The following is a 14,270-nucleotide window of genomic DNA, read 5'->3' as shown; positions in this document are numbered from 1 at the left end:
CTCGTCATAATTCCAAAATGACCCACTAACTCGAAAAAAGTGCACAAAAGCCCCGATTTCTTGTATACCGACCAAAGACTAAAAATTTCTTTCGGCCCATCGAACTCTTCATAGCTCCAAAATGACTCACTAACTCTCAAAACTTACACAAAAGCCCCAATCTCTTATATATCGACCAATTACTAAAAAGTTTCTCTTGATGCACCAAACTTGTCATAATTCAAAAATGGCCCACTAACTCTTACAAATTGCACAAAAACCCCATTTGTTGTATACCGACCAAAAAATAAAAAATTTCTCTCGACCCATTGAACTCGTCATAATTCTAAAATGACCTACTAATTCGAAAAACGTGCACAAAAGCCCCGATTTCTTGTATACCGACCAAAGATTAAAAAATTTCTTTCGACCCATCGAACTCTTCGTAGCTCCAAAATGACCCACTAACTCTCACAAATTGCACAAAAGTCCCCAATTTCTTGTGGTTTAGAAGGGAAAAAAAAGCGAGACACGACAGGCGGAATGTGGATTATGAATCCAGGTGGACCCCATTTTAGGGGTAAAGTAATCCACATTTGTGATGACCTGTTCATCTTTGACAATTATCCATAAAAGTTGATCACCAAAAGCCTCTTTAATAGCGCGTGAGGTACACGTACCAATAACTGTTCACCACCAACTCACCGTCGCGCTTGAAATCACGCGCTTTCATTCCCTCACATGGCGTTTTTTTCACATGGCTTCAGCCATAACCGAAAAGCACAGAAATGCATTTTCACCGCCAGTTTCAGTCTAAAAGAAAATAGCATTTGTTTCTCTCTGAGCTTCTTGCAGATTCTCGAGTAAAATCCAAATCCATTCTTCTGAGGTATTCTTCTTCATGTTGATTTTCTGTTTGGTTACTGAGAAAATTCCTGCTACTTTTCTTTCCTGTTCTTATAATCAGCATTCTGTTTGATACCGAGCAAAGAGGTTGTTCTTGAGTAAACGTGCGTTTTAGGGGTTGAGATTCGAGATATTGATAACTCTGTTTGTTTATTAATATCATTTTCTTGTTGTCTCTACTTGGACTGAGTATTTACACAGATTTTGTTGAAGAAAGTTACGATTGATGCTTGCCTCGCTTGCCTCTCTTGTGTCTTGTTCTTTTAGGAGTGTTTTTTACTTGGAAAATGGAGCTCATTGCCGTCTTTCTCTGTATTATGAACGAAGAACATTGAAATTTAGAATTGTAGGGAGCGTGCATGAATGGTGTTGAATCGCAACACTTTAGAGCTTGCATGAAAGCTGAAGAAATGAGTGAGGAAAATGGCAGTAACAATTGGGGAAAAAAATGGAAAATATTATTGCTGTTGAACTACCACCAAGTTCATAAAGATTGTGTGGATAGATTGTTGTATATTCAATCCTCTGAATTCTTGATGTTCTTCCTTACTTAAGGGATTCAAAATTAGCACGAGATTTAATAACTGATTATCAAGAAATAACTTCGCAAACATTTGAATCTAAACTTAAACATATTTGATTTTGTATATGTATTAGTAATGTTTATCGGTGTAGTAAAATTGGATTGAATTTCCTATCAGCCACTCGATGGAACAAGATATTTCATTGCATTTCTTTTCAAAGCTTATGAAGATTTACTTCTTTATTTCTCATTTTTGTTAAATTGGTCTACTTTTTGTTCTTAGGACAGGGTAATAATGAACAATGCTTTCTAATGGTAGTTTCCAGTGGACTCTTGGATGTACTTGAAGTAGCATTTTGAATATTCATTGAAGATGACAACACTATCTTTAGCATCCGGAAACGTTGGAAACAGAGAATGCTGCTTGGAATTTCCTACTTTGTATTTTACGGAAGGTCCTTTGGGTAGCAAACTCCTCAGAAGATCATATACAAGAAGGTATGGATTTTGGTTGGATGATCCAAAAGTTCCTCGGATTAAAAGCAGGAACAGGTTTTGTGTGACTGCAAAGGTTAAAAAGTGGAGGAAGCACGATTATCCTTGGCCGGATGATATTGATCCAAACATTCAAAGTGGCCACTTGACTTATCTGTCTTCCTTCAAGCCTCTGGCTGAGAAACAGAAACCTGTCACACTTCCATTTGAGAAGCCTTTGGTTGATTTAGAGAAAAAGATTATTGAGGCAAGTCTTCTATGAGTTTAAAAAAGAAAATCAGGAAATCTTTTGAACATTATTTTCATGAATTTTCAAATTTTGTAGTGATGTTTGTCTCAGTGAAGGAACCTATTTAAATCTTAGCAAAAGGCCATATAAAATCACATGGTCCTTATTACATGAGCTCTCTCTCTTTTGCTCAGGTCCGTAATTTGGCTGATGAAACCGGTTTAGATTTCAGTGATCAAATTAGCACCCTTGAGAACAAGTACCAGATGGTATGTTGAGTTTTACTGCCCTGTTATTCTGATATTATAATCTTTCTGTATTAAGTACTTCTTCTGCTCTCTGTTTCAAGTCCAGGCTCTTAAAGATTTGTACGCACATTTAACACCAATTCAGCGATTATCAATTGCACGACATCCCAATAGACCGACAGTTCTTGATCATATATTAAACATCACAGAAAAGGTTCCTCACTATACTTTTTACATCTTATTTATATCAATTGATTGTTAACTTTTTTCCTTTTTGTTTCAATCAGTGGGTAGAACTCCATGGAGATCGTGGGGGTTATGATGATCCAGCAATTGTTACTGGCATTGGGAGCATTGAAGGTAAAAGCTACATGTGTATAGGACATCAGAAAGGTAGGAATACCAAAGAGAACATTGCTCGCAACTTCGCAATGCCAACACCTCATGGGTAAGCTTAAAGTGTCTCTAAAATTAAACCAACAATTAGGAAGATTGGATCGAGTACAAAAGGAAATATCTTGACTAGTGTCGGTCAACATTAGAGTCTAATATTCTTCTCCAACACACTAACCATTCAGAACATAGCTCAACTGACATAAAATACGTGGTTTCGACCAAGAGGTCAAAGGTTCGAATGTCTCGCCCCATATTGTTGAATTGAAAAAAAAAATGGCTTCATAACAAGGGTTTGATATGTTTGGAGATACCCTCAGAGCTGTTTATGTTGTTTGGAACCTAAATAATAGTGAGGGGAAAACCTTTAGTGGAAAGGCTCTCAAGTCAATTAGAGCAATTTTTGTTTTGCTTGGTAAATATATGATTTACTAACCAAAACCATTGTTCGAAAAAACAGCTACCGGAAGGCTTTACGGTTGATGAAATATGCCGATCATCATAGTTTGCCTATTCTTACTTTTGTTGACACTCCTGGGGCATTTGCTGATCTAAAATCTGAGGAACTTGGTCAAGTGGGTGACATTTTTCATCTCACATGGAAACTAGACTTTGTTGAAGTGATTTGATACATGATCTTGGCTGAACGATTTTCTGATTTTTGTAGGGTGAGGCGATAGCCCATAACCTGAGGACAATGTTTGGNGCTTAGTTGCTCAGGCACTTGTTGAAGAACTGCCTTAGAAAGTTTTATGATCTAGAGTACCTTTCTGGTGTATAGTTTTGATACCCGTTTCACATGTAAATTATATATTAGGTCCATGTCTTCATTTAACACTGCATTCAAGCAAAACCTTCAGCAATTTATCAATAATGGAGTAACACTTAACAGAACCCAAAAATATTTTATTTTCCTATAATATGTGTAGATCCTATAATAGATTTACTTTTTGTACCTTTCTCCCTGATCAGTCCTGAAGCCTGTGCTGCAATCTTGTGGAAATCCTCCCAAGCAGCTCCTAAGGTATTTGATTGGTTTGATTATTGTACGTATTTGAGAACAAGACCGGCTTTGTCGAACTCTTAAAGTTTCTTATTGTAGGCTGCTGAGAAATTGAGAATCACAGCTCAAGAACATTATAGGCTCAAAATTGCTGATGGAGTCATCCCTGTAAGTACTTGTCTCTGTGAACCATGTGCTCTGAGTGCTTATAGAAATGGAAGCATTTTTACCCCTTAATCATCTCTCATTCAAAAGCCACGCCTTTTTGTTGCATGGCATCGCTTCATTTCCAGTTTATAATTAAACAAAAAGAAAGAAGAGAAAATGACTTTGTTGCCCCCATTGCAACTTGCTCCTTGATAGAGCGTAATTGGTTTCTTGTTTTGAGGACGGTTTGGAGAGAGGAGCCCATCGATTAATTAAGGGATTGATCGTGAGTTTATAAGTAAGAAATACATCTCCATGGTATGAGACTTTTAGAGAAACCAAAAAGTAAAACCATGAGAGCTTATGCTCAAAGTAGATAATATCATATCATTGTGGAGGTTCGTGGTTTCTAACATTTTCAATGCCAATTATCCTGTTCCTTCTCTTTTATCCTTAGCGAAACAAGAGTAAACTAAAGTCCTTATCGAAACAAGAGTAAACTAAAGATTTATTGGTGCAGAAGTAAAACAAGAGCACTTGATAATTGTCATAAAGGAAAGAAGACGTTCAATTTTCTTACGATAAATTCAGCTGTGCCTATGGCTTCTCCTGCACATTGCTTATGTTATGTAGATAATTACTACTCACAGGAGCCTCTTGGTGGTGCACATGCTGATCCTGTATGGGCCTCCCAACAAGTTAAGTTTGCAATAATCCAGGCAATGAAGGCAAGTATCTTTCACACCATTACATTTGAAACCCAAGAAACTATAATATTCATCTCATATTAAAATATCTATCACTAATCCAATAAAATCAAACTCAATAATCGTATGCACCAATTGTCTATACATGGTAGGAAAATTATTTAGATATTTTAAGAATAAATGGTTAGATATCTTAAGAATAAATTGTCTAGCCTCTACTATAAATACTCCTCCATCCTACCGATGTTTTTATCCTAAAAAAAATACAAAGTAAAGTGTAGTAATCTTCTACAAACTGGTTTGTAATCTATTCTCGATTGGACTTAATAAAAAGTGTAAATATTTCCCACAAAGAGTTGTGCCATTGTTTTGAAAAAAAAGCTCTATTTTATTCTAACCGTCATTTTCTTGCATTTTTGTCAATTAGAAGTTCTTCTCCCATTCTTCTGGAAAATTGAACCATTTGAGATAAGAAGATGAGCTCTTCCATATACTTCATGTGATTTCCTTCTAATAAAAGCTAAAATGGACTTTGTTTAGGAACTGTCAAACATGAGTTCAGAAGAGTTGATCCACCACAGAATGCTGAAGTACCGACACATTGGCGGTTTCCAAGAAAGCATTCCCATTGATCCAAAGAGAAAACGCGAGATGATGCCATCTCAAACCAACCTGCCAAAGCCTGGTGACATAGAGTCCGAACTTGAGGATCTAAAGAAGAAGATTCTAAAAGTAAAAGGCCCATCTGATCCAATCACTGCTCAAGCAATTGGGAAACTCAAACAAGATTTTGACAAAGAGATAACCAATGCATTCATCTCCATGGGCTTAGAACAAAAGCTTGAATCACTCCAGCTAGAACTCTCCAAAGCTTCAAATGGGTCATCTAAGCAACCACTGAGCAGAAGCCAGAAGGAAAAAGTAGACAAAATCATGCAAGAATTCAAGCAGAAATTATCAAAGCCAGGTTCCTATCTGGGTTTGAAACAGAAACTTGAAAAGCTAGACATGGTGTACAAGCTCATTGAGCAGAAGAAGAAAAGTGAAGAACTAAAAACAAAGATCAACAACAAAATCCCATCAGAGACAAAAGCAAAACTGAAACAATTGAAGGAAAATTGGGACAATATCATCTCCAATGATGCCCCAATGGACAAAGACCTCGAAGAAGAGCTCGAAAGAGTCAAGAAAGAGCTTGTCAATGTCTTAAAGACAGCAAATTTGGATGTCGTTGGAGTGGTGAAGAAGACAGCCGCCACCCCACCGGCCGAGGTGAGAGAGAAGGTGCGACGTTTGAGAGAGGAGATCAATAGGGAGATTGAGAAGGGCATAGCAATGGCAGGGCTTGGTGGGAAGATTGTGGAGATGAAATCAAAAATGGCGGCGGATGGGTTGAATGTGAAAGAGGTTGACAAGCTGAAGGCTGAGATTAAGGAGAAGATTGATGAAGCTTTGGAGGCATCTGGTTTGAAAGAGAAAGTTGAGAGCCTGAGAATGGAGCTGGCGTCGTCCATGGCGGCTACTGCAGAAGGTATGGTTGGTGTTGATAATGGCAGGTTTTAGATAATTGCATATAATACAATGGTTTTATATCTTGATATAGAGGCATGAATTATTGAGGCTTTATAAGCATTGATTCTATTCAATAATATAAGATTTGTAGTAGCTGATCGTGGTATTAGTACACAAGAGTTCATGTTGTAGTTTTAGACGTTCATCGTTCGACAGTAAGTATTAAATTGAAAATATAGTGAGATCAGAAGTTTAAATCTCGAATTTCTTAATTTTGAAGAATAGATGATTAGTCAAATTTTGAGACAAATTTTATAATATTATCATATTATGAAAAAACTTTAAAATAAGTTATGAAATTTTTGCAACGTGTTATTTTGGTCTCTGAATTTTAAGAAACATTTAATATGTCGTTGAACTTCCAATATAATGTCTACGAAGCCTATGAATTTTCAATTTTGTGTTTAATAGGTTTTTGAATTATTCTACGTTTTTTTATAATATAAATTCATCATACATGAATTTAATTTTACATCTAAAAATTAGTTAATTTTTTTAATGGGATATATATATATATATATAAATATTTATTATTTAATATTCTAAATTTTTATGGATTTATTGGATATAAAAATTGAGTAAAAAGACATTAAAGTGGGTTCGTTGGAACATTTATGTATAATTTTGTTTTTTTTAATGAAAATAATAATTATGAATCAACCAACAAACAAAAACATGCATTTCTTACATTGTAAATAAAAATTAAGAAATAATAATGAAAATATTGGATTTTTAAATTTTATTTTGCTAAAAAATTAATTTTATTTATTTATATGTTTCTTTTCCTTCACACATAACTGATGAGAGTTTGGAGGTTGAACCAAATTTATTTTTTAGAATTTTTCAACTTTGTTAAAAACAAATGGTTTTTTTTTAATAATTTAGAGGAAATTAAAATTTAGTCCTAAAATTTTAAAAATTAGAAATTTATTAAATTATAGGGATCAAATTTGCAATTTAAATTAATCACGTCAATATATATTTCAGTTCAAACTCACCTGTAAAAGGGTTGGGTTGAGAGCCTGGACACTTTTTCCTCTGCTTTTTACCCGTTTCTTGTTTTATTTGAATTTTGGTTTGGTTTGTAACTTTAAGGCAATAACTTTAAAGAAAACGACCTAATATGGAAATTAAGTATTGATATTATCGAGTGGCCTATCGAAACAGAGTCTCACTCTCCCATCTGATTTTCTCGAGACATGCAATGAAGACTCATTGCGCAATTTCCGCGTTTACGTTACCTTACAATATATACCCATAATAATTTATTTTCATTCTCTAAAAAAAAAAATAATAAATAAAAAATATGCATTTAGAACAAAAAGAAAAAAAACATAATCTATATAATTGAACAAATATTATAAAATTAATTCTCAAATTTTCGTAGCTTCTAGGAAGCCCCTGAAAAATGGAGAAATTAGTAAACCCAGCACACAGAACGGGTAAGAAATGGAAAGAAAAGGAAACTTTGGGGTTATATGTAAAGTAAAAGTATAACAGGGACCATTCTGCAAAGTGGTAGACCCACTTCCTCGGATGCCCTAGGAGCTCTCCGATGGTAACTTCCATCTCATCCATCGTCTCTCTCTCTGCAAATGACCCAAAAACAACATTGACGAAAGAAAAACAGGCCGCTCTCATCTTCGTTTGAATCTGCCGCAGCTTCTACGATCAAAATCTTTACTTTAATTCTCTGTAAATTTTTCTGTTGCTGCAATTTCCTGCCATTTCTGCACCTAGATCTGTACAAATTTCTCTGTTTTTTTTTTTTTGTTTGTTTGTTATTTTTGTTCCATTTTCGTCGTCAGTTTTGCCTTTTAACCGCCTTGAGAATACGAGAACTGGTGGATTTTTGGTCGTGTAAATTGTAGGAATCATTTATGAACTTGAGCGAAACCCTTTTGTGGTCTATTGTTTTTCATTTTGGATCTTTTTGGTAGTTTTCGGTAGATTTCTTCTTTGTTTTTGTCGTCATTCAATCATTCGATCGGAAACCCTAGCTCCCGCTTTTTTTTTTAACGTGGTTAGGGTCTGTGAGAGTAGTGATGAACAATAGAGGAAGGTATCCTCCTGGGATCGGTGCTGGACGAGGCGGAGGCGTGAATGCGAATCCTTCGTTTCAGTCAAGACCACATCAGCAGCAATATGTACAAAGAAATTTGGTACCGAATCAGCAGTATCAACAACAGCAGCACCAGAACCAGAACCAGAACCAGAACCAACACCAGCACCAACATCAACACCAAAACCAGCAGCTTCAACAACAACAGTGGCTGAAAAGGAACCAGTTAGGTGGCGGTCCTGCCGATTCTAACGTTGACGAGGTGGAGAAGACCGTGCAGACGGAGGCTGTTGACTCGAGGTTCGTGCTAAATACATGACGGATTTGTGTTTCTGTTTATGCATTATTTTTTATGGGCATTTACATAGGATGGTTGGGTTCATTTCTCTGTATGATATGATCATATAGGAGATTTTTGAGTTGTGATTTGGGAATTGTTGGGTTGCAAGCGTATGTTTTTTTTTTTTTTTTTTTGCTATAGAAGGAGGCAAGTAGTTAATTTTGTAAATATGGTGGATCCCATTAGCAATAGGCATTTGGTATGGTAAATGTTTTTGGGTTTCTATTCCTGGTTTCATCTATCTGTCTGAGCGCCTCTGGTGATATTTTGCGCATATTTCATGTGACTGAAGACTTTGTGCATGCGGATGTTCTCACGATTTTATACCTAACTAAATTTCTTTTATCAACGTGAAAAGTTTTGGATTTTGGCAAGTTGTATTGCTTGGCTCAGATAGAAACTGATTATTATCATTTATGCATTTTTTTATCTGCAGTTCACAAGATTGGAAGGCTAGGTTAAAGATTCCACCGCCTGATACACGATATAAAACAGAGGTATCCTACTGATAATTTTCGTATGCTCTACAGCCAGTTTATAGCATATTGACTGCTGAATGCTCATTGATCCGTATGCAGAGGAATGGTAGATTAGTGTTATTTTGATATTTTAATTCTTCAATGTGCTTTCTGTCTAGTTCATGCAAATTATAAATTCTCATTGGTCTCTCTGTATGAAAGCACACCTAATTTTGTTACCTTCTGACTTGCTTATTAACCATTTTCAGGATGTGACGGCTACCAAAGGAAATGAATTTGAGGACTATTTTCTAAAACGTGAATTACTCATGGGAATCTATGAGAAAGGCTTTGAAAGACCATCTCCTATTCAAGAAGAAAGTATTCCGATCGCTTTAACTGGTAGTGATATTCTTGCTAGAGCGAAGAACGGAACTGGAAAGACAGCTGCATTTTGCATTCCCGCCTTAGAAAAGATTGATCAGGATAACAATGTAATCCAAGGTTTGTTTTGAACCTACATTAAGAGTCTTATATTATTTCTAAACACATACCCATTATATTGAGATTCATTCTAATATTCAAATTCTAAATAGCATTATTGCTATCCCAAACATTCTCAATGCACGGCAGTTCAACCTGAGTTTTTTCATCAGGCATCAAAATTCTTCCCAACAACATTCTTCCTTTGTTGCCCCCTTCTTCCACCAGAGCATTGATTCTGGCCACAGAGCTGGTGCTCATGTTGAATCTCATTCTTGAGGTCTTCCCATGTTTAAGACATGAAACCAGTATCTTGTTAATGTCCAAAGGAAAAAGAAATGTCACTTGCAAGTTGTAAATCATGAGATAGATTCTGTTCTTTCCTTAAAAAAAAACACCTTCCACAAGACTAACCTCTTGAGTTCTATGCATTAATCGACTCAGTTTGCCCACCCCACGGTGAAAAGAAATGGTGAAGGCATTTTGTCTAGGGCCTGTGCTAATTTCAACCTCTACTATTATTTTATACGCCCCAATAATTTATTTTATGACTAATTTTAAAACGTGTCATTTCATTTTTCCACTAGGCACAGGAGATGATTGGTCAAAATGCTGTTATGCCACATTTTGATGGCAATATTGATTCCTATCTCAGTTTGTTTTGTTCACTTGTTTGACATTTGTTTTAACTTTCTATGTGAACAGTTGTTATCCTCGTTCCAACTCGAGAGTTGGCTCTTCAAACTTCACAAGTGTGCAAGGAACTCGGAAAGAATTTGAATATTCAAGTTATGGTTACAACAGGTGGTACCAGTTTAAAGGATGATATCATGCGACTATATCAACCAGTTCATTTATTAGTTGGAACTCCAGGAAGAATATTAGATCTTGCAAAAAAGGGTGTTTGTGTACTGAAAGATTGTTCTATGCTTATCATGGATGAGGTAATTACATGAGATATGAATGCAATAATAAATAAGTGACTTTGTGTCGATATCATTATATTTTTCAGTAGGAATTAATCCTATAATATTGCAATGGTAGGGTTATATCAACTAAATGATTGTTTGACTAGATTATAGATTGATCATTGAACAATGACATTGGCGGCAAGTATTAATTGCAATCTATCCTTGTGTACTTGAGAATCATGTTGAAGGAATCTAGTGTTAGGAAGTTTTACAACATAGTATGTAGTTAATTTGTTTTCTCTCTCTAGTTCCTACTGTTTTTACCTCATCAACTGTTCTCAGGATTGGTAAAAGATGTAATATTTCCATCATGAGTTACTGCTGTTATAACTTCTACCGTTTTATGCTTACTCCAACATTTTAATATTTTTTTTTAAAACCCGAGTTTTTTCTTGATACACTGTAGACGACTCAGTTTTGCTTGGGACTGTCCTCTCCCTGCCTTTATCACCATCCCTTTCATTTGCTCAAGCATTATCTTGTCTCTTATACATGTTGCATAGTAGTGTGATGTGTCAAATTTATGTTTTTATTTTCTTACCTAGTTCTCATTTCCCCCCAAGAATTAGTGTATGGTTGCTATTGCTGAAAGAAAGCTTTCATGTTCTTGAGTAAATAAATCTTTGGGGTAGTACTAGAAGTTAAGGTTACCACATTCAGAAATATATGCCTATCGATCAAATTTATCTTGGCTCAATAGTTTAACTTGTTGCAACAAACTAATCATTTTGTTGTTCTGTTTCTCAGGCAGACAAGCTCTTGTCTCCAGAGTTCCAACCCTCAATAGAGCAGCTGATACGCTTTTTGCCTGCAAATCGGCAGGTTCTTATGTATTCCGCTACCTTTCCCGTTACTGTGAAGGACTTCAAAGATAGATATCTTCACAGGCCCTATATTATAAACTTAATGGACGAGCTCACTCTAAAGGGTATCACCCAATTCTATGCATTTGTTGAAGAAAGACAAAAAGTGCACTGCCTTAATACTCTTTTCTCTAAGGTTTGATCCCAAGCAAGCTAATTATTTTTCTTGATTTCCTCCGACTACATTCTCTTTTCCTGTGTAAATCACAAAGTTAATGTTTCTATCTGCAGCTGCAAATTAACCAGTCAATTATCTTCTGCAATTCGGTAAATCGAGTTGAGTTGTTAGCCAAAAAAATTACTGAACTTGGTTATTCTTGTTTCTATATTCATGCAAAGATGCTGCAAGATCATCGTAACAGAGTATTTCATGACTTCCGAAATGGTGCATGCAGAAATCTCGTTTGTACTGGTATGCCATTTGTGTGCGCAAACTTTTTTGTTTTAAAAAAATAATTTTAAATTTGAAACATCCTTTCTTTATTGCATCTTTTTAAATTGTACATTTTTCTTTTCCCTTTTTTGAACATACATATCTTGTACACAGTTACATGCCAAAAGAAAATCTATAAAACTATCCCATTTGTTCTGAACTAATTTCCTTTGATATGGGATGCACTTGCAGATTTATTTACAAGAGGAATAGACATTCAAGCAGTAAACGTCGTTATTAACTTCGATTTCCCCAAGAATTCAGAGACGTATCTACACAGGGTATGTGTCACATTCAGTTCCTGTTGATTATCATTATTATTACTTATTTACCTCTCAAATCTTTTAAAATTGTTCACTTGCAGGTTGGACGATCTGGAAGGTTTGGACACCTTGGGTTAGCTGTGAATTTAATCACCTATGAGGATCGTTTCAATTTGTATGTTTTTTTTCTTTTAAAAGAATATTTTGGTTGATTACTGCCGTTTGCCATCATACATTCAGATTCACTGAAATGTGATTCTCCATACTTCAGGTACAGGATTGAACAAGAACTTGGAACGGAAATAAAACAAATACCACCCCATATTGACCAGGCAATCTACTGCCGGTAATTTGTGGTGGGCATTGGATCCCAGGGTAAACAATTGGCAGCAGGTAAAAATCGTACTGTGCTACCTAATTCTCCTTCATTATTGTACAAACACACTCACGTTTGCATATACATATTTATTGAAAAAACGATAGGCATACCTCTAGGGAAACGATAGAAATGTCTCTAGGATATTGATGGGAATACCTCTATAGGGTATAGATGCTAGAAAAATTATTAGGATCAAGTAAATTACGCGCTAGCTAAGGAGATGGTAATAAATAGAATGAGGAGTGAATTTCATACAACAATGAAATTGTTTCTTCTATAAAAAAAAAAGACAGGATTTTTATTACTTCAATTTACAGTAGCCAACAATCTTGTTTAGGTATTATGGTTTGTTATATTTAGGAGTTATTAGGCACCTCAGTGGCAGGTAGGTTGATATTATGTCATTGACCTCCAGCTACCCATTACTGTCCGACCTACGTACGAAACTATACTAGTAGGGAGTGCAGTCATTATGGGGATAGCAGGCGTTGATTTTTCTTTTGTCCAAAAAAATCTGTTATGGTTTCAGAGAAATGTAGATGAGGCGTACCAATTTGTGTTCATATTCTTACATCTTTTGTTTCATGCTGGTCCAACTTTTTTATTCAATATAATGCTTGATTACAAAATTTCAATGTGAAAAGTTTGGAACCCTACATGATATAGTTTTCTGATGTCTCTACTCGGCTACAATCGTGTGAAATCATCTTGCATAGAACATGATATAGTTTTCAGATACATCTGCTCGGCTACAATCGTGTGAAATCATCTTGCATAGAACATGATATAGTTTTCAGATACATCTGCTCGGCTACAATCGTGTAAAATCATCTTGCGTAGAACATGATATAGTTTTTCTGATACGTCTGCTCAGCTACAATAGTGTGAAATCATCTTGCGTAGAACATGATATAGTTTTCATATACGTCTGCTCGGCTACAATCGTCTAAAAATCATCTTGCGTAGAAATTTATTTGAGTTTCCTTGTTTTTGTTCTTGTTTTTGAAGGTCAATGAAGAAGCTCTTTGGAGAGGCTTGTTTTCTGAGTCAATATCAACCGAAGAAGACTCAACTTGGCTTGGAATTCTTTTAGTTAGAACCCTACCTATAATATATATATAATAGCCCTGAAGACATTCTTATTAACAGGAGATTAGGATAGAATGTAGAGTGGCTCATCTATAAAAATCCCAGAACTTTTATCAACTGACCTGCTTGTTTGCTCTCCTACTTTCTGGTTGTGTTGTAATCTCTCCTTTTTTCCCCTTCAAAAAAAAAAAAAAAAAAAAAAAAAAGCTCCCTTCTCCCTCCACTTTCAAACCCTTAATTTACAACTTTTGCTCTCTCCCGAACCCACAGTTGTTTCGAATACTTCCTTATAAGTGTTCAATGGACAGATTTGCTTTTATGTTTTTACTGCTCTCTGCGCCCTGCTTACTTGTAAATTGGCTATGGTTTAAGTGCGTGCAGGTCGGGCCTTAATCTTTGCAACTTCAGTGAAATGTGAAGAAACACAGGGCCTCATCCAAGCTTTGGAGATTTTAATTGTAACGATCCTAGGTTTCTACTTATCTAAAGTCGCTAGCGTTATTATAGCGTAATCATTTCATTTTTATTTTCACATAGAGATGATTACGTTATGATAACGATAGTGACTCTAGTTGGTTAAGTTACATTAATGTTTTTTCTCTCACAGATGTTGAAGCAGCAGCAGCCCCTTCCCCTTACCATACTGATGCTGCTGCTTTAGTAAGGTGCCGGCGACAGGAACACTACAAGAAAAGCTGAGCTTTTCTCTCACACAACCAAACAAACC

At 35.6% G+C, this 14,270-nt stretch overlaps 2 protein-coding genes across 2 annotated transcripts; both read left to right on the top strand.

Moving 5' to 3' along the window:
* Positions 1–756: 756 nt before the first annotated feature.
* On the top strand, positions 757–6,295 carry LOC111473299 (acetyl-coenzyme A carboxylase carboxyl transferase subunit alpha, chloroplastic-like). The gene is made up of 12 exons (XM_023118849.1): positions 757–868; positions 1,692–2,150; positions 2,327–2,401; positions 2,487–2,594; positions 2,668–2,828; positions 3,234–3,348; positions 3,441–3,472; positions 3,535–3,574; positions 3,666–3,797; positions 3,876–3,944; positions 4,574–4,651; positions 5,171–6,295. The coding sequence occupies exons 2-12, from the start codon at positions 1,782–1,784 to the stop codon at positions 6,191–6,193; spliced, it is 2,202 nt and encodes a 733-aa protein (XP_022974617.1). The 5' UTR covers positions 757–868; positions 1,692–1,781; the 3' UTR covers positions 6,194–6,295.
* A 1,476-nt stretch (positions 6,296–7,771) lies between these two features.
* LOC111473290 (DEAD-box ATP-dependent RNA helicase 8-like) lies at positions 7,772–13,660 on the top strand. Its single transcript, XM_023118838.1, has 10 exons — positions 7,772–8,564; positions 9,041–9,101; positions 9,332–9,566; positions 10,251–10,489; positions 11,264–11,515; positions 11,611–11,791; positions 12,005–12,093; positions 12,177–12,250; positions 12,347–12,468; positions 13,463–13,660. Exons 1-9 carry the CDS (start codon positions 8,248–8,250, stop codon positions 12,423–12,425), a joined length of 1,527 nt encoding a protein of 508 aa, XP_022974606.1. The 5' UTR covers positions 7,772–8,247; the 3' UTR covers positions 12,426–12,468; positions 13,463–13,660.
* Positions 13,661–14,270: the final 610 nt, after the last annotated feature.

The sequence above is a fragment of the Cucurbita maxima genome, unplaced genomic scaffold (assembly GCF_002738345.1).
Source record: "Cucurbita maxima cultivar Rimu unplaced genomic scaffold, Cmax_1.0 Cma_Scf00113, whole genome shotgun sequence".
Taxonomy (NCBI): Eukaryota; Viridiplantae; Streptophyta; class Magnoliopsida; order Cucurbitales; family Cucurbitaceae; genus Cucurbita; species Cucurbita maxima.
Note: the sequence above shows the minus strand (reverse complement) of the source record. Positions and strands in the feature narration are given on the sequence as shown.